At 40.4% G+C, this 21,460-nt stretch overlaps 1 protein-coding gene across 4 annotated transcripts; it reads right to left on the reverse strand.

Moving 5' to 3' along the window:
• Positions 1-1,442: 1,442 nt before the first annotated feature.
• Positions 1,443-21,365, reverse strand: acanb (aggrecan b). Of its 4 annotated transcripts, none has more exons than XM_060928110.1 (16): positions 21,243-21,365; positions 18,504-18,583; positions 17,847-18,230; positions 16,912-17,086; positions 16,245-16,372; positions 15,860-16,153; positions 15,350-15,760; positions 14,958-15,141; positions 14,596-14,720; positions 10,591-10,884; positions 9,407-10,462; positions 6,466-6,624; positions 6,295-6,377; positions 6,036-6,171; positions 5,520-5,702; positions 1,443-2,900 (listed from the first exon to the last, which is right to left on the reverse strand). In XM_060928110.1, exons 2-16 carry the CDS (start codon positions 18,574-18,576, stop codon positions 2,830-2,832), a joined length of 3,756 nt encoding a protein of 1,251 aa, XP_060784093.1. In that variant the 5' UTR covers positions 18,577-18,583; positions 21,243-21,365; the 3' UTR covers positions 1,443-2,829. The 4 variants fall into 4 exon arrangements, with proteins under 4 accessions (XP_060784093.1, XP_060784092.1, XP_060784091.1 ...); XM_060928109.1 differs by having other exon boundaries at positions 6,466-6,621; positions 14,958-15,147; XM_060928108.1 differs by having other exon boundaries at positions 14,958-15,147.
• Positions 21,366-21,460: the final 95 nt, after the last annotated feature.

Here is a 21,460-nt window from a genome sequence, read left to right on the forward strand (position 1 = left end):
AACAACCATTCACACTCATGGTCAATTTAGAGCCACCAATTAACCTAACCTGCATATCTTTGGACTGTATGAGGAAACCCATGCAGACACGGGGAGAACATGCAAACTCCACACAGAAAGGCCCTCGTCAGTTCGAACCCAGAACCTTCTTGCTGTGAGGCGACAGTGCTAACCACTATACCACCGTGCCTCAACTGTGCTTTCATTAATAAAAATAATTGAATTAGGTGTGTGTGTGTGTGTGCTTACATTATTATTAATTAACAACTGTGGCATTTTCCCATCTATATGCAGATGACACACTATTATGGATCATCTTCTTATTATAAATTAATAAGCAGTCCACTCATGGCCAAAACTCCATTAAGAACCAATGACTATTTTCAAAAATCACATTACTGATTGTGATTCTGCAATTTGGAATTATAGTGTATATAGAGTTTCTGTGCAAGTTCTTGTGTCTGTTCAGGTTTCCTATGGGTTCTCCAGTTTTTTTCCCCACCTTCCAAAAACATACAGTGCAGACGGTAGATGGACTGGTGACCCTAAATTGCTACTAGGTGTGAACACGTGCGTTATGGTGCCCTGCAATGGATTGACATCCCATACAGTGTGTATTCCTGCTTCATGCCCGACTTTGACCAGGATAAAGCAGCTCCTGAAGTTGAATGAATGAATGAATGTCTAAAACAACACTTCACCTTGACTGCAAAGATGATGATAATGATGATGATGATGAACCTTCAGCAAAGTCTATCAGTCGGAAAAAGTTTTGCTGTATTAATGTATAATTTTCCACATGATGTGATCAGTAGAGGGCACACTTAACTCTGTGTGAAGAATCTTGGATGAGGAGAGAGAGCCTCTGCTGGACCTCGGATTCAAGCCATTTGCCACCCTGTCTGAGCTGGCTAGAGAGCCGTGAGGTACTCTAATGCATTTAGGCAAATATAACGACCAGTAATTTTCTCATTCCTCTAACTCATAGATATCCTATTTTACACCTGCTTTTCCAAACATGGAAAAGGTGTGTGTTTGGGGGTGATGTTAGAATGAAAAGACAGTAGTGTTGCTAAACTCGTCATTTTTTTTTCTCTCCTATGCTCTGCATGAAGGTTCATACTGTTACCTATGAAAGACATATTCATGGGTCTGTCGGTTTTTTCCTCTTCAGGAATCTCTGAGATAGGTTTGTTGAACTAAATAGGCTGTTTGTGCAGAAACTTTACGGGGATGAATGAATGCAAGTGAGCTGTACAGTATGTCTCTTAGTAGTTAACGGTACTTATTTAGACGTGGATGTATATAACATCTGTTTATAAAACTGCACTATTACATAATTGAAGTGCTGCTATATTAAATAATTATATGATTCTAAAAATGCAACAAACTAAAAACAACGATTCAAAACAGACATAACAAGACAGGCCTGGAAACACACACGTATTTAGTCTCTGTTTATTCAGTGGACACAGGTGTGGCACTCAGATAGCTATGAGCTCAGTGTAACAGTTGACAGCAAGACAATGGCATATAAATGTGAAGGCTAATACTCTGTATGACTAAAATATAAACCAGTGCAATAATCACCGCTTACCTTACAGAGACAGCTCTGGGTTACCCAGCTAAATTTTGGCATGTGGACATGTTAATATTTGTGCCATCTTCCATTATCAACACTGGAATTTGTTGTCGTTGTTTGTTTGTTTGCTTGCTTGTTTTGGCAGGCGGCTCTATGCAATTAGCAATCCTCTGTCTCTCTGTAATATAAGCATTGCTTCGTATGTGGACTAGCGTTCCTAAATGAAAATAAAATTAAATGTGCTTCAAGCTTTTAGTCCTTAATAAATAATGTTTTCATTTCTGCTGTTAAATGATATCGTGAATTTAAAAAATTTCCAGTGAACAGAAACAGAAATGAAAGTGATGCGTAATCTTTCACAGTCTCACTTGCTTTCTGTGATGAAGCTAGTCATACAAACAAAGGACAAACAACAAAGACAAAACAAGAAGAAAAAAACTTGTCCTCAGAATTAATTTTAAATACTTTTGAGTTTATTATATCCAGCTGTAGTCACTGAAGCCTTTTGTCTTTTTATAGAAGTGTTACTCTTATGCCCGCCATACAATCACTCACTCTTTCTCTCTTTTACTCACTCTCATGAAAAAGCAGAGAAAATGGCGCAAAACAGGAAGAATAAAGTGACCAACAGTGTCACCAGGTGAGCATAAAGCATACTTTTTTGTTTCTAGCAGTTTGTTTCCAGGGCTTCGTTTTTTTCCCCCCAATCTCCACAAAGATTCAGCCTGTTGTTGATTAAAACCATCTAAAATTATCTATTTTTAAAAATGATTATTCCCCTCCCCTCACCTTTTAGTTGTTAAACTTGTACCCACTGTCTGGTCCACTCAATTTTAACTTTTCCAACTACATGATATTCAAATTAGTTTCACTGCAATTGCTACACAATTCCAAGTAATATGCTGGGATTTGAGGGGGTTAACTTTGGGTTAAACATTGGGTTGTATAAGAAATAAAACTGCTTAATGGTGGGAACATATTCTTTCCTTGAACTCTCACTCAGAAAACTCATTCCTTCTTCTTTTTCCCCAAACAGCAAGGCACTGAGTAACACTCGAAAATAAATCAGCCAGGCAGACTACAGAACAGAACAGAACGTAATGTGCATTATTGTATAAAGTGGACCCTGTTACCGAGGCTACTGGATTTCTTCTGGGCAAATAAGGCTTGTGCAGAGATGCTTTTTACTAACAACAGTCCTCTAGATGATTTGAAGTGCGTGCCTTGTGTCCTGTTTAGAGGACCTTTCATGTTCGACTGCTGACTGCTTTGGGATGCCGCTTGAGAGATCTTTTTTGTAGTCTGTTTGTTGCAGTGCCTATTAATGCAAGAAAATAGTACATAAAACATGATATGGTGAAATATTATGTTCAAGCTGTCATGCAATATCATTTGTAATAAGAAAGCTCACACACACACACACACACACACACACACACACACACACACACACACACACACACACACAATGAAATGTTTCAGCATTTAAAAAATACTATAAACAGCAGTAAGCCATGATAAATGAAACAGTCAATATTTGGTGTGAGACGACCCTTTGCTTTAAAAAAAATAGTAGTCTCGGGTACAGTGAGTGCAGCTTTATAAGGAAATGAGCTGTAGGTTTTACTGAGCATCTTGCAGAACCAGCCACAGTTCTTCTGGACACTTTGACTGTCACACTTGTTTCTTATTTTTACAGCAAAACCCAGTAGCCTTCATTATGTTTTCTTTTTTAATCTGAAAAGTGGTCTCTTATGTAATATGCTGCTTAGATACAAACTTTTTTTTCTGTAACATTTAATTTTGTGCTGGAAAACAAACGTTTGGAACTCTAAAATGGTTTTGTACTGATTCAATAATGTAAAAGTCATAAAATTATGACTTTTTTTCTGCATAATTTGACCTAAAACATCATCAGATTTTCACACAAATCCTAAAAGTAGATAAAGAGAACCCAGTTAAACAAATGAGACAAAAATATTATACTTGGTCATTTATTTATTGAGGAAAATGATCCAATATTACATATCTGTGAGTGGCAAAAGTATGTGAACCTTTGCTTTCAGTATCTGGTGTGACCCCCTTGTGCAGCAATAACTGCAACTAAACGTTTGCAGTAACTGTTGATCAGTCCTGCACACCAGCTTGGAGGAATTTTAGCCCATTCCTCTGTACAGAACAGCTTCAACTCTGGGATGTTGGTGGGTCTCCTCACATGAACTGCTCGCTTCAGGTCCTTCCACAACATTTTGATTGGATTAAGGTCAGGACTTTGACTTGGCCATTCCAAAACATGAACTTTATTCTTCTTTAACCATTTTTTGGTAGAATGACTTGTGTGCTTAGGGTCGTTGTCTTGCTGCATGACCCACCTTCTCTTGAGATTCAGTTCATAGACAGATGTCCTGACATTTTCCTTTAGAATTCGCTGGTATAATTCAGAATTCATTGTTACATCAATGATGGCAAGGCACCATGGCCCAGATGCAGCAAAACAGGCTCAAACCATGATACTACCACCACCATGTTTCACAGATGGGATAAGGTTCTTATGCTGGAATGCAGTGTTTTCCTTTCTGCTACATAACGCTTCTCATTTAAATCAAAAAGTTCTATTTTGGTCTCATCTGCCCACAAAACATTTTTCCAATAGCCTTCTGGCTTGTCCACGTGATCTTTAGCAAACTGCAGATGGACAGCAATGTTCTTTTTGGAGAGCACTAGCTTTCTCCTTGCAACCCTGCCATGCACACCATTGTTGTTCAGTGTTCTCCTGATGGTGGACTCATGAACCTTAACATTAGCCAATGTGAGAGAGGCCTTCAGTTGCTTAGAAGTTACCCTGGGGTCCTTGTGACCTTGCTGACTATTACACACCTTGCTCTTGGAGTGATCTTTGTTGGTCGACCACTACTGTGGAGGGTAACAATGGTCTTGAATTTCCTCCATTTGTACACAATCTGTCTGATTGTGGATTGGTGGAGTCCAAACTCTTTAGAGATGGTTTTGTAACCTTTTCCAGCCTGATGAGCATCAACAATGCTTTTTCTGAGGTCCTCAGAAATCTCCTTTGTTCATGCCATGATACACTTCCACAAACATGTGTTGTGAAGATCAGACTTTGATAGATCCCTGTTCTTTAAATAAAACAGGGTGCCCACTCACACCTGATTGTCATCCCATTGATTGAAAACACCTGACTCTAATTTCACCTTCAAATTAACTGCTTATCCTAGAGGTTCACATACTTTTGCCACTCACAGATATGTAATATTGGATCATTTTCCTCAATAAATAAATGACCAAGTATAATATTTTTATCTCATTTGTTTAACTGGGTTCTCTTCATCTACTTTTAGGACTTGTGTGAAAATCTGATGATGTTTTAGGTCATATTTATGCAGAAATATAGAAAATTCTAAAGGGTTCACAAACTTTCAAGCACCACTGTATATACAGACAAAATGAAGCAAAATAAAATGCATCACCAAGCTGTCATATACCTCCCCTGCTTACACAATGCTGCCAGCTCATGATAAAACATATTGAGGAAAAAAAAAAGCTAGTTAGACTTGAATACTATATTTTTGTGTGATGTGAAACAAAAGCCTTACAGCTCATAGCCTAATGTTGATGAACATCTTGCTGAGGTTTTGGTGTGGACACAAACACGATGTACTACCTCAGACACTTAGATCATGACTATGGTTGAGTGGTTCTCCTACACAGGAAGTACGTACTTGGCTGTATCCATATTAATGCACTTAACTCACTACCTCGCTATATCTTATTACATTATATTAGCTACCATTTTTAGCCTAGACAGTTGGGATTCCGAGCAACCAAACATGGGCCTTGAAACCACATTAGCTCTTTCCTTACAGTACAAAATGTTGTACTCAAATTCAGTGCTTGTATCTGGAAACTTTAGACTTACTTGCTACACATTCCACTTTAGGCTCTTCCCATTGGCCATCTGGCATGCAACGTATCACAGAATGGTGCCGCTGTGTGAAGCCAGGGTCACACTGGTAGCGGATGATGGAGTTGACTGGGTAGTACTCCCTGCTACTTCCTAACATCCTGGCATTTTCAACCTCAGGAGGTGTGGAGCATTTGACTGGATGAGGAAATTGGAAGATTTAATGGCCTAATTCTGCTTGACTGCTTCTACAACATCCAAGGCTTTCAAAAACATAAAACTATACCCTCAGTGTCAAGATATGGTCATCAGGTATAGCCATAGAAATTTCTGATCAGGAATTTGGTTTCACTTAGTAGAAGCTTATTCATGTGTAGATGCGTACTGTTGTGTTAGATTCTTTCTTTCTACTTTACCTGTTTTGATATATATATAACACTAAAGGCCATAAAAATAACACAAGACACATAGACTCATATAAAACTGACTCATATACTGTGTCAAATTAAAACATCATCTTAAAGTACTTACCAGATCTGCTTTTGCATGTGAAGGGCAGTTGGTAGGCACAGGACACATCATTCCATTGGCCAAACTCGTGAAAAATCATTGCTACACACTCTTCTGGAGCAGTATGATAAATATTTGGTCTCCAATTTTCATATTCCTGTCGAAAAAGTGATAATCAATTAGGCTAAGTCATGCATTTATGTAGTACATTTACATTTCACTGTGCATCAGTAAAATCATCCATGAGTTATAACTAAATTATTAAAGATTTAGACTTCACCAAAGGGCTTCCATCTGTCCAGCGGAACTCATTTTCATGGTTTCTGCGAGTGAGTCCAATCCACTGGTAGCCCCAAGTGTGATCTAGGTAGGTTTTAAATTGGATTCATATTGAGAATGGCAACAATCCACCTATCACAGATTAGCTCAACTCATTCAATTCTATACTTACTGTTGACAAACATTTGCTCTTGCTTGGAAGTGATGCTTAGCAGATGAGAGTTTAGCTCTTGGCAGTGCAGTTCAGCATTCATCCAATCCTTTTTTTCACTGAAGTGGATATAGCAGTTACCCTCAAATTCCACCCAGTCATCTGCACATCCCTGGGCTGCTAAAATATCATCCAAGTTTGGTCAAATTAGTTAGTGTATATTCGTTGATGCTGAAAATGAGCAGCCTAGCAAAAATGTAATCTTGGGTCAAGGCTTGTACAGTAGTTGAAGCAGTGGTGTGGTTATACTAGTGCATCTCAAACAATTAGAATATCATGATAAAGTTCAATATTTTTCATCAGTTATTTAAGAAAGTGAAAATTTAAGATATTCTAGATTAATTACTCAGTTTGAGTAAAACAGTATAAATACCATGTATCTCTCAGTCTAGTTCAGTACACACAATCACAATCATGGGGAAGACTGCTGACTTGACAGTTGTCCAGAAGACGATCATCGATACCCTCCACAAGGAGGGTATGCCACAGAAGGTAATTGCTGAAAAGACTGGCTGGAAAAGGTGTACAAGCAACAAGGATGACTGCAGCCTTGAGAGGATTGTCAAGAAAAGTCGCTTCAAGAACTTGGAAGAGTCTCTGAAGGTTCTCAGTCATCCAGGTCATCGTAAACCATCGGTGCTGAAGAAGGCAACTGGACTTGCTTGAAATTCTTGAAAACATTTCACCTCTCATCCGAAAGCCTTCTTCAGTTCTGTCTGACTAGTGGGGAGTTCCAAGTATTTATCCTCTAGTGGATCAAAAGCAACCCTAAAGGGAGTGGTTGAGGTCACATGGGTCATTGACCCTCTCAGTCATCCTGTAGGTGTTAGGGTCACTGGAGGCCGGGTGTGAATGGTGTTAGCAGCCAAGAGGGTTGTTAGGGTGATCTGTGGGTCATTGGCTCTCTCTGCCATCATGTGAATCGTTGAAGTCAGCTGAGCCTTGGTGTGGATGTGTATTCAGTTTTCTAGGAAGTGCGCCAAGCACTGCATTGTAGGTGGCTGATAAGTGGTGTCTACAAACACAACATCCCTGTACACTTCAGACCAAGTAACACTCTGAGGCAGATATTGGTCCACCCTAAAGAGAGAATACCCAGACACAAACAGGACAATGTAATGTATGCAGTTCAATGCAGTGAGGAATGCACAGACCTGTACACTGGGGAAACAAAACAACCACTTCACAAGTGCATGGCTCAACACAGAAGAGCCAGTTCCTCAGGCCAGGACTCTGCAGTCTATCTTCATCTCAATAACAAGGGACACTCATTTCAGGACTGCAATGTATGCATTTTAGCCAGAGAAGACCAGTGGTTTGAAAGAGGAGTAAAAGAAGCCATCTTCATCAACCTGGAACAACCATCACTTAACAGAGGAGGTGGTCTGAGACACCACTTATCAGCCACCTACAATGCAGTCCTTGGCGCACTTCCCAGAAAACTGAATACACATCCACACCAAGGCTCAGCTGACTTTGATGACTCACATGATGGCAGAGAGAGACAACGACCCACAGATCACCCTAACAACCCTCTAGGCTGCTAACACCGTTCACACAGCCTCCAGTGACTGTAACATCTACAGGATGACTGAGAGGGTCAACAACCCATGTGACCTCAACCACTCCCCTTAGGGTTGCTTTTGTTCCACTAGAGGATAAATACTTGGAACTCCCCACTAGTCAGACAGAACTGAAGAAGCCTTTCAGATGAGAGGTGAAATGTTTTCAAGAATTTCAAGCAAGTCCAGTTGCCTTCTTTAGAACCTACAGTTAACTTGGGAGAGCTTCACAAGGAGTGGACTGAGGCTGGTGTCAGTGCATCAAGAGTCACCACGCACAGATGTCTTCAGGAAAGGGGCTACAACTGTTGCATTCCTAATATCAAGCCACTCTTGAACCAGAGACAACATCAAATGCGTGCTATCTGAGCTAAGGAGAGAAAGAACTGGACTGTTGCTCAGTAGTCCAAAGTCCTCTTTTCAGATGAAAGTAAAATTTGCATTTCATTTGGAAATCAAGGTCCTAGAGTCTGGAAGAAGAGTGGAGAGGCACAGAATCCAAGATGTTTGAAGTCCAGTGTGAAGTTTCAGTAGCCTGTGATGATTTGGGGTGCCATGCCATCTGTTGGTTTTGGTCCATTGTGTTTTATCAAGTCCAAAGTCAATGTAACCATCTACCAGGAGATTTTAGATTACTTCATGCTTCTATCTGCTGACAAGCTTTATGGAGATGCCAATTTCCTTCTCCAGCAGGACTTACCACCTGCCCACAGTGCCAAAACTACTACCAAATGGCTTGCTGACCATAATATTACTGTGCTTGATTTGCTAGCCAACTCGCCTGACCTGAACCCCACAGAGAATCTTTAGGGTACTGTCAAGAGAAAGATGAGAAACACCCGACCCAAAAATACAGACGAGCTGAAGACTGCTATCAAAGCAACCTGGGCTTCAAGAACACCTCAGCAGTGCCACAGGCTGATTGCCTCCATGCCACTGGGACACTGGTGCAGTAAGCTTTGGTAAAGGAGCCCCACCCAGGTATTGAGTGTATAAATGAACATACTTTTCAGAAGTTGGATATTTCTGTATGGTAAATCCTTTTTTGATTGATCTTAGGAAATATTCTAATAATTTGAGATACTGGATTTCTGATTTTCATGAGCTATAAGCCATAATCATCAAAATTAAAACAAAAAAGGCTTGAAAGATTTCATTGTATGTGTAATGAATATAGAATATATGAAAGTTCACCTTTTTGAATTAAATTATGAAAAAACTTTTTGAACTTTTTGATGATATTCTAATTGCTTGAGATGCACTAGTAGCTAGCATGGCCTATTGTTTTAATTTTAAATTTCCAACTACCTTAAAATTGAACAATAAGTGAATGGTTTTACCTTCGGTAACAGTGGGCTGGTCCATGGTACCTGGTCTCTGGTACATTATAAAGGGACTGGATGTAAAAGTTAATGCGGCTATACTGGTGGTATTGATAGATGATACATTGGTGGCATTAACTTCCTCCAAGTCTAGAAGCAAACCTCCATTTGGTGTGACACTTGTATCCTCTCTATATGAAAGACCAGAAGACAGAACAGTGGATCCAGAGGTTGTTCTGTGAACTTCATTAAATCCAGAGCCATTCATCACATCACCACTATAGATGCCATTGAATCCAGAGCCACTTATGACATCACCACTGGGCACTGCACTGAATCCAGAGCCATTTATGACATCACCACTGGGGACTGCACTAAATCCAGAGCCACTCATGAGATCACCACTGGGCACTCCACTGAATCCAGAGCCACTTATGACATCACCACTGGGCACTCCACTGAATTCCGAGCCACTCATGACATTATCAATCAGCTCGCCAGTGAATTCAGAGCCACTTCCACTGCCAGGTCCAGATGGCAGACCACCAGACCCACTTCTATCCTGTCCAGATCCAAACACATCACCTGATCCTGAGTAGTCCCCACTGATGTCTCCAGATTCCATTCCCAAGGTATTAAGGACTGCACTCCCTTCTGTTGCTTCTTGAGGGCCTCCTATGGTAGATCCCACTCCTGAGAGCATGTCTACTCTCTTTGTGAGGATGACAAAGATGCCTGATCCATCATCACTCTCACCAGACCCAGACACACCCCCACTGGAGATTGTGCTGCCCAAATCATTGCCACTGGGGAAACCACTACTTGAACCTTCAGCACTGGCAAGACCACTGCCGGATACATATCCACTTGGAAAGCCACTGCTGGAACTATCAACACTGAGAAGGCCACTGCCAGATTCATATCCACTGGGGAAGCCACTGCTGGAACCATCAGCACTGGGAAGGCCACTGCCAGATTCATATCCACTGGGGAAGCCACTGCTGGAACCATCAGCACTGGGAAAGCCACTGCTGGAACCATCAGCACTGGGAAAGCCACCTTCTGCCACAGTTTCTGGAGAGACAAGCAGAATTAACTGAAGAACATCTCATCTCATCTCATTATCTCTAGCTGCTTTATCCTGTTGATCTATGGTCTTGTTTTACATTTTTGCACTGATGTGGCCTGTATGTATGTAATACCTCTAACACAGTAAGCATCATATCTGGAGTCAGGATCTGGGAATGCAGTCTGGTCAGGGGCAGCATAAATGGTGTAAACTCCTATTTTATTTACGCCACAGCCAATATCTGGAGTTTGAACAGGGTATCGGACACTGCCATCAGACAACCAGCCTGGGTTGCAGTTATGGAAACCCTGACTCCAGGCTGCATATAGCTCCCCTGTGGAGGCCAGGGTGGCATTCTGGCTATGGCAGAGATCTTCTGCCTCTTGGTAGGTAAGGTTTGCCAGGGAATTGACATGAAAGATGTCCCCTAAAAACAGTGAGAAATGCAATAATAGGTAGCACTTTACAACACTGTTCCATAACTCATCGACATTTATGCAGGTGTTAAGCAGGAATGAATGAGTAGTTCCTCATTAACACATCTTATTCCTAATAACTATTAAAAACTACTACTTAGTTGCTCAGTAAGTATGTTAGGAGGAGTTCACTATTTACGTTATAGCAATTACTGAGTCTTAAGCAGTAATTCCTAGGATACCCTATGTTAGTGTTTTGCTACTTAAAAGGAAATTAGTTACAACACTTTTGAAAGTATGTCAAGAGAGAATATTTGTTACTCATTGCTACATTACAACATTGTATGCTTGTAGGTTATTGCTGTCTGTTTCTCTCTGAAGGCTTTTACTGGCAAAATAAACCAACACACCAGACATGTGTTCCTCTGAAGAGACCTGTTCCTGTGGACCATAAAAACGCATACATAGACATTTTAGACACTGAAGTATTGGAATAGGTTAATGTACTGTACAGTGCTCAGCGTAAATGAGTACACCCCCTTTGAAAAGTAACATTTTAAACAATATCTCAATGAACACAAACAATTTCCAAAATGTTGACAAGACAAAGTTTAATATAACATCTGTTTAACTTATAAGGTGAAAGTAAGGTTAATAATATAAACTTAGATTACACATTTTTCAGTTTTACTCAAATTAGGGTGGTGCAAAAATGAGTACACCCCACAACAAAAACTACTACATCTAGTATTTTGTATGGCCTCCATGACTTTTAATGACAGCACCAAGTCTTCTAGGCATGGAATAAACAAGTTGGCGACATTTTGCAATGTCAATCTTTTTCCATTCTTCAACAATGACCTCTTTTAGTGACTGGATGCTGGATGGAGAGTGATGCTCAACTTGTCTCTTCAGAATTCCCCAAAGAAAATAATTTCTTTACACCACAAAGGTGAAGGCTACAAGAAGATCAGCAAAGCTTTACTTATCAGTCAGAATACTGTAGCAAAAGTGGTACAAAAATTTAAGAAAGGTGGAACTGCAACCATCTCACAGAGACGTCCAGGTCATCCACGGAAGTTAACACCTCAACAGGAGCGTCTTCTGATGAGAAGGGTTGAAGAAAATTGGCATGCAAGTTCACTGCAGTTATCTAAAGAAGTAGAAGGCCAAACTGGGGCGACTTTTTCCCGTGACACAATACGGCGTACACTGCAGAGGAATGGCATGCATGGATGCCGTCCACGAAAGAAGCCTCTCCTAAAGCCCAGGCACAAAAAAGCCCACTTAGAGTTTGCCAGGGCCCATGCTGACAAAGACGAAGACTACTGGGACTCTATACTTTGGAGTAATGAGACCAAGATAGATGTTTTTGGAACTGATGACTTCAAAACTGTATGGCGTCGCAAAGGTGAGGAATACAAAGAAAAATGCATGGTGCCTACAGTGAAACATGGTGGTGGCAGTGTCCTTATGTGGGGCTGCATGAGTGCTGCTGGTGTCGGGGAGCTGCATTTCATTGATGGCATCATGAATTCACAGATGTATTGCTCTATACTGAAAGAGAAGATGCTACCATCACTCCGTGCCCTTGGTCGTCGTGCACTTTTCCAACATGACTAAACACACATCTAAGGCCACTGTTGGATTTCTGAAGAAGAACAGGGTGAAAGTGATTCAGTGGCTAAGTATGTCTCCTGATCTGAACCCAATCGAACACTTATGGGGAATTCTGAAGAGACAAGTTGAGCATCACTCTCCATCCAGCATCCAGTCACTAAAAGAGGTCATTGTTGAAGAATGGAAAAAGATTGATGTTGCAAAATGTCGCCAACTTGTTCGTTCCATGCCTAGAAGACTTGGTGCTGTCATTAAAAATCATAGAGGCCATACAAAGTACTAGATGTAGTAGTTTTTGTTGTGGGGTGTACTCATTTTTGCACCACCCTAATTTGAGTAAAACTGAAAAATGTGTAATCTAAGTTTATATTATTAACCTTACTTTCACCTTATAAGTTAAACAGATGTTATATTAAACTTTGTCTTGTCAACATTTTGAAAATTGTTTGTGTTCACTGAGATATTGTTTAAAATGTTACTTTTCAAAGGGGGTGTACTCATTTATGCTGAGCACTGTATATTAGGTAGTCGATCTCCCTGAGAATGGTAAGGCTTTGCTATTGAATACCAATGTGATCATCCATCCATCTATCCATCATCTGTAACCGCTTATCCTGTACAGGATCACAGGCAAGCTGAAGCCTATCCCAGCTGACTACGGGCGAAAGGCGGGGTACACCCTGGACAAGTCCCCAGGTCATCGCAGGGCTGACACATAGACACAAACAACCATTCACACTCACATCTACGGTCAATTTAGAGTCACCAATTAACTTAACCTGCATGTCTTTGGACTGTGGGGGAAACCGGAGCACCCGGAGGAAACCCACGCGGACACAGGGAGAACATGCAAACTCCACACAGAAAGGCCCTCATCGGCCACTGGGCTTGAACCCAGGACCTTCTTGCTGTGAGGCGACAGTGCTAACCACTACACCACCGTGCCGCCCGCCAATGTGATCATCTCATCTCATCTCATTATCTCTGGCCGCTTTATCCTGTTCTACAGGGTCGCAGGCAAGCTGGAGCCTATCCCAGCTGACTACGGGCGAAAGGCGGGGTACACCCTGGACAAGTCGCCAGGTCATCACAGGGCTGACACATAGACACAGACAACCATTCACACTCACATTCACACCTACGGTCAATGTAGAGTCACCAGTTAACCTAACCTGCATGTCTTTGGACTGTGGGGGAAACCGGAGCACCCGGAGGAAACCCACGCGGACACGGGGAGAACATGCAAACTCCGCACAGAAAGGCCCTCGCCGGCCACGGGGCTCGAACCCGGACCTTCTTGCTGTGAGGCAACAGCGCTAACCACTACACCACCGTGCCGCCCCCAATGTGATCAGTACTTATTATATCAGTAGTTATTATAAAAGAGCTATATTTCGCTAGTAGTTTGGCAGGAGATGTAAGTCTTTGGAATTACTGGTTAAAACTCAGTAGTTACTATAAAGTGAACTCCTCCTAACATACTTACTGAGTAAACAGATAGTAGTTTTTAGTAGTTAATAGGAATAAGATTATTGCTAATGAAGAACAATTCACTTTGTTCTTGTTTAGTTCCTGCATAGTTACCTATGAGTTATGGAACTGTATTGTAAAGTGTTTCCAGTTAATAATGCCCAACATGTATGCATTTGGCACAATCAAATCCTACAAATCCCACATTTTCCCTACGTGAAGCCACCTGTTGGATCTTTTCAAACTGCTGCTCATGGTATGTCTTAGGGCAGTGTAAGACACAGCTAATTGCTTCCTTCCGCATGCATATGTTTACAGTTACTCATAATTTTTTTGTGATGTTCTGATTTACAGGGGAGAGAGTAATGTCATCCTTACCACCCAGAGAGCACAGCCAATTTTGCTCTCTCAAACTGCCCATAGACATTGCAGTTGCATTGTCAGGATTAATTCTAAATCTTCTGATGATAGGGCAAACACTTTTCTGTTGCTCCACTTGGGAAATGTATCAAAATGTTTTTGAAGCCACTTGTCGTACAAGCTTCTCCCAAATTGCCAAATAAGGCATGTTTAATTGGTGTTAAAGATATCTTGCATCTACAGAGTAAATATATTAGGCATGATAATCATACCCTCTATTTGGTCTACGTAGCAATACACATCATAGTGTTCATGTGCAGGCCTAAGCCCAAGAGAGATCACCCCAGAAGCGTTGTTTTGATCTCCAAAGCACTCCTCAGGATAGGCATTTGGGTACCTGCCCAGAACACAAGGGGGGAAAACAGGAGTAACTTACCACTATCCACAGAACATATTTATCATTACACAACAAGCACAATGACTTCTGATTAGGATAAAAATATTTATATTTGTTACTCTTGCACATTTTGGTCTGTAATTGCTAATTTTATAGTCAACTTGCATGCTGTTTGCTAATTATTTTTGCAGTTATTGTATGCATGGGGGATGCAGAATAATGGAAAAAAGTAAGCACCTGACAGACTGGTCCTTGAGCCAGCCAGCATTGCACTGATGCAGGCCAGCCTCATAGGCTGCCTGCAGCTGCTTGGGCGTGGCTATTTCAGCTCCCTGCACCTGACAGCTCCTCTGAGCTTCATGGAAGGTGAAAGCATAGCGTGTTGAACCTAAGTGGTAGTAGAACACCACTCCTTTAAATTCTGGAACTTAGAAAAAAAAGATAGTGTTAATAAGCATTTGGATTATTTAAATTTGAAGTCACCTAATAATTTGTAGATAATCGTATAAGCTCAGAACACGTTTTTAACCCTAGTGACGGGACCCCAGTCTGAGTCTGGACTAGAATCATGAGGAGGTTCTTGCATTTAAATATTTTAACATTTCAGCCACTTGCACTCACTCACTCACCAGTACTGACATTTTCTCTGGGTGCTTCAAGGTCCAGAGCAGGCTGAGTTGCAGCTACAACAACCATATCCTGAGTGAGAGTTTCCATTACAGTAGGAGACAAGGAAGGGGGTGGTACTATGGTGGTAATCGAGGGCTCATGAGTTAAAACCGTCCCTCGAGCTTCACTCACAGTGGTGATACTCTCAGGATAGGCGACTGGGCTGGAGGTGATGGTGCCTACACTAAACTCAGTGTCTGTAGGCATGGAAACGTCAGGTACTTGGGAATGGAAGTCTGTGGTCATGTAAATGTCAGGTACTGGGGATTGGAAGTCTGTGGTCCTGGAAATGTCAGGTACTTGGGATTGGAAGTCTGTGGTCACATGTACATCAGGTACTGGAGGGTAAGGACTGGGTACTATAGCCTCTCCTGAGCAGTGAGAGACATTCATTATTTTCAGTGGTGTATATGTATACGTACAAACATGATATTACAAAATGACACGTTTGATGTGGCCATTGTACTTACCCTCATAGCAGATAGCATCATAGTGGGAGTCTGGGTGGGGGTAACCTGTCTGGTTTGGAAAACGATACACAGTCCGTACACCCAGGAGACCCCCGCCACACTGAGGGCGGTGAATGTTGATAGGGTATCTCACACTCCCATCTGCTAACCAGCCAGCATTGCACACATCCATTCCTGCTTTCCAGGCCAAGTACAATTGCCCCGTGGTGGCCAGTTGGGCTCCGAGCTTCCCACACTGTTCAGATGCCTCCAAGAATGTGAACTTTTTCATGGACATGGAGTAGAAGACTCTGCCTAGGGATCACATGGTTGAAGTTGTAAAGTGAAAACTAAAGTAAAGCATTAAGAGCTTTGAATAAATATCTAATAAATATCTCTTTGTTACCAGACATTTTCTCTGCAAAGCAGTACACATCATAGGTCTCATTATCATCTCTGACTCCGTATGTTCGTATACCCGGAAAATTTTCCTTGTCTCCATAGCAAGGCTCCCTGGGCTCATGAATGGGATATCTGAGGAATATATCAACAGTACATTCTTATTTATAAAAGTGTCCAAGACAATTATTTGAAGGGATTTCAAAGAACCATTGCTGTTAGGTAAAGAAACATTTTTGTTTCACAAAATAACTGCTTGGTTCAAAATATTTCAGAAAATTAACAGAAAAATCATTTCCCTCACAAAGATCTGTCTATATAATGGTAACATATACAATGAGATTTTTTTTTTGTTGTTGTTGTTGTTCTCTTTGGCAGCAAAAAACCCCCCCGATAAAACAACCAAAAGGTAATTTAGGAAACCAAAAATATTCTTAATGTCATCATTCTAAAGAACTATTTCTGGCACATTTAAGAATGTAAACATTAATGAATGCTTGACCTAATGTACTCCTTATTAATGCTTGAGCTTTTAACATTGATCCATTGATTTACTTACATAATTATTATTGTGGTAGTACTGTATTATCTTTACAGTTTTTTTCTTTAGGGTAAAACTGCAGACATTCAGCAAACAAATCCTTTGTAAAAGGAAATGGGCAGACACACAATACCTAACAGTTCGATCTGAAAGCCAGCCTGCATCACACTGGTGAAGCCCATCATCATAAGCAGCTTGCAGCTGTTCAGGGGTCGCAATTACAGCACTGTTCTGGATGCAGGCTGCCTTTGCCATGTCAAAGGTCAGGGTGTAGCGGCTTGTTATGGCCCGGTAGTGGAACACGATGCCTGTGGAAAAGAATGGCTGCCTCCTTAATATTCCACAGACTTCAGCATCTTAGGAAATACTAACAGGTCATATGATACAAGACTCGAAATATATTTTCTCTTGTAAGAAATTTAAAGAGAGAAATATAGCCAGAATATGAAAATACCAAAACATTACTGTAAAGGATGTGTGGTGTTGCCATCAGGCTATATATATTTAACAGTTATTCCACAAAATCGAGTCGTACATGAGCTGATAGCCGATGAGACATGTAGTGCCGAGTTGGCTATAAGACATGTACGACGAGATTGAGTGGAATAACTGTTTTATTATTTCCACATTCACTGGATTTTGAGAAACAGAGTATTTTTATTTTTTGCAAATTCGATAAATAAAAACTTTGTAAAAAATGTCCGACAAAATCATTTCCGCTTAGAATGTAAACAAACTGGCAAAATGACAGTAGCAATTTGTGAAAAATGCTGTAATAATAACTCTTGAAAAAATATCCATTCTTACCATCAAATGCTTTCATTCCATATTTTGTTGCTTTTTTTGTATTTTGGGGTTTTTTTTCGAGTAAAGTTTTTATTTCGTTCTTAGTTGGTTCAGCAACACATTCCGCCATTTTGTTTTTCTCTGCTCACGGGCTGATAGCCTAGTAGTAGAGTAGCCAATCAGAGCACATGATTGCTCATATCCAGTGAATGTGGATAGTATGTGTGTGCGTGTGTGTATAATTTAATATTTTACTTTCTGTGAGATGTCTGGAGTTTTTACCTTGAACGTGCATCTCCACTGAGTCATAGTTGTCCTCAATGCCCTGCATGACCTCACATCGGTATGTCCCGGAATCGCTAGAGCGCAGCTCTGAGATCTCTATGGTGACGTCTGTGGGTACTGAGGGATAGTTCACCATGGTGACTCGGTCCAAATAGTCTGGTTCAGTGTATATTGTCCCCCCAATTGCCACCAGGATGAGGCTTATTTTGCCTTTGTAAATGTAGCTCCACTTGATGCGTTGTGATAGAGGAGCAATGGTAGGGGCTCCAGGGTCATGGATTGTGTTGTCCTGGAAATAACATGGGATGACCATCTTCCCACCTAGCAGGGGGCGCAGCGGCTGCTCCACGGGGATGCTAACACTAAGCATACTGTCCTCATCTGGCAAGACAGGTTTACTGACCACTATTACACATACAACTACAGTGAAGTACACCATAATTCACAGTTCTTTGTAATAGCCCAATGACTGGTTTCTATCTAATACAGTAAATCAAATGAATTTATGAATTTTAAATTTAGTACACGACAGATATGACAGATGTATAAATGTCCACAAGAATGCACAATAATAATTCTGTATGTCCAAAAAAATAACCCAGACCAATAGTGCAGCACAGTCAATGTCACAGAAAGTGAAAACACATAACTCACCATTTATTTCTCCAAGCATTCTCACTGCAGAGGAGACACCGAGGCAGGCACACAGTAGAAGAAAAGCAGTCATGGTTCACCTGTTGGGCAACACAAAAGATGCAATACCCGCCTCATTTAATTATACATATTAAATAGATCAATGTAAGTAAATGTTCATACTGTAGTGCATGACCATCTAAGAGATGAAAGATAATCAGCTTGAAAGACTGATTTTAAATCATGCTATATGTATATTTAAAGCAGAAAATTAATTTTTGCTTCCCATGTACTTTAGAAAACATAATCTATTTCATGATAAAGGCTTCTCTGTCCAAAACCGACCGCCTGGCTATAGCTCAGTTTCTGCCTGAATAAAACTCTTTTAAATGCACTGAGCAACTTTCCTTTGGCAGGATCTTCACGGAGCTTTCTGTCTCAGAATCCTAATGGTACCGGAAGAGGCTGGTGTTTCCTGGCAAAGGATCAACAGCATCTAAATCAACTATCACACACTGATGCCAGGGCCCTATCGAAATTTCCTTGGTTTTATCACTTTTTCTTTAAAAAGTCTTTAAAAAGCTATTCAGTTTACTCTAACCACAAACTACAGGCTACAGCCTCTAACTAAATCTAACACTAAATGTACATGTGTTTAAAAGATCATTTTTTTCTTGTGAGGTTTAGCAAAATATCCCAACTAATATGGAAATCCAGGCCAACAGCTAACTGGCTTTTAGAGAAAACACATTGTCTGAGTTCCACATCCTTTGGGATTTCACGGCTCACTTTTCTCTGCCGTCAGAGATTGTTGGTGATAAACTTTAGTTTACCTTACTGACTGACTAACAGGTGCAGCTTGAAGACGTGAGCAGTTGTTATTGTACTGTCATTAATAGAAATGAACGGATTAAAAAATAATCCATGCTCTTTAAAAAGACAGCATTGATTAGGCTACTTGCTTCAGTCAGAACTGGAGCCAGACAACAGAAGGAAAATTCAACGGATCAGAAAGGAATTTATCATGCAATGAAAACAACAGCTGCATGAAAATAATTTTTCCTTTTCATGTCTAATGATTACTCCAAGACAGCAGACTGGACATGTATTTAAGCTGGAGAATGAGCTTCATTGTTAGATAGCACATCCTTGAGATGGCATGCAAGATTCATATCCTAGAGCTTGATGATAACAGAGGTATTTCATGTAAAATAAATAAATAATAAAAAAAAATCCTATTTCTTTCGTAAGACATCTGATATAATGGAAAGTTGAGCTGAGCTCAACTGCCCTGCCTTAACTACTGGATTTGGTTTCAGGTTACAAGCCCTTCTTAGCATCTAGTCAGCAAATATGGCCAGCTATGTGATATATGCTGACTGTTTCACGTCTAATGAACAGTCCCACTCACTCAGAGTTCAAAAAATGCTACTTCACGTCTAGGCTTGCATTTGGAGCTCATCGGGATAGGGAGGAGCAAGGGGTTGGGCTACTCTACAGTGTCTTCATTCACACGGTGTGGTGTGTTCTTTTCCCATCAGGTAAAGGCCAATAAGCAGAGGTCTGTTTGAGTATGGGCTGAGGACTGTGTGATGGCCAAGGTAAACACCTCACTGTGTTCCAGAGGAGGCCCTCACCCAAAAAAAGCCCCAGGAGACCGACATGCTCAGAACACTGTCAACATTCACGTACACACACACACACACACGCGTGCGCGCACGCACGCACGCACACCTCAGAGTACACCAGCCAGCTTCAGGACCATTTACAGTGGCATGTTACACTGATAAATATAGATCTATGTAGTTGGGAAAATCAGCTTTTATAGGTGCCTGTTTGTAAGTTGCTTACTATGAATAAAATGTTTAATGTTACACAAAGATAGATTTTGATCTAAAGTGAAATTCTGTGTGAGTATAAGGTGATTAATGCTGATGGTAAATTTTGAAGTATCTTTACAGAAAAATGGAGACAAAATAAAGAAACTGGTTAATAAATCTGTCATTACTTACAATTACTGACCAAACACTTGGGCACTTGGGCAACAGTCTTTTTATACGTCAAGCTAGATATAAATTAAAACTTTAAAAAAGATAGATAATCCTAACCCCCCAAAACATTCATTAACAGTGTATGTGCTTGTGATACATATACATGTATAGTTTTGATCATTTGTTGATCAAAACCATGTATATATGGTTTGATCATGGTTTTGATCACTTTGATCAAGTGCCCAAGTGTTTAGTCAGTAATTGTAAGTAGTGACAGATTTATTAACTAATTTATTTATTTTGTCTCCATTTTTCATTTAGAAAAAAAGATTTTTGCTGCATGGAGAAATTAAAAAGAAAGAAGGAAAGAAAGAAAGAAATCCCAAGCAAATACTGTATCTGCAGCAAATAATATATAATGATACTTTGTCAAATCTGGTGAAAATGGATCAAGTGACATTGATCCTACCATACAATAATAAAATACAGGTGGCATTTTACTACTGCAGGTAACTACGTATAATATAAATAAAGTCCTGATAACTAACTAAGAAGTTACTGAGACGATAGATAGATAGATAGATAGATAGATAGATAGATAGATAGATAGATAGATAGATAGATAGATAGATAGATTTAGGTCAATTAAATTAAAAAATACTTTAAAAGATAAAGATATTCAAATATATTTATTCAAATGGAATATGGGAAAAATGATTTTATCAAATTAAAAAAAATACAAATCAATGTGCATATCACAGAAACTCACCAAATTATTTCTGTCCTCTAACCCGTTCTCTTATTGCAGTGCCTTAGCTCCTTACAATGATCCAGGCTTAGAAGCAGCTTGCTGTTGGTTTGCTGGTCTTTTGGACTGCTCGCCTCCCCTGTGTGTGCTGTGAGCAGAAAGAGGTCTTTTTCAAATTGGGCACAAGTTTAGCAAAGTGAGAGAGAGAGAGAGAGAGAGAGAGAGAGAGAGAGAGAGAG

The sequence above is a fragment of the Neoarius graeffei genome, chromosome 8 (genome assembly GCF_027579695.1).
Source record: "Neoarius graeffei isolate fNeoGra1 chromosome 8, fNeoGra1.pri, whole genome shotgun sequence".
NCBI classification, from domain to species: Eukaryota; Metazoa; Chordata; class Actinopteri; order Siluriformes; family Ariidae; genus Neoarius; species Neoarius graeffei.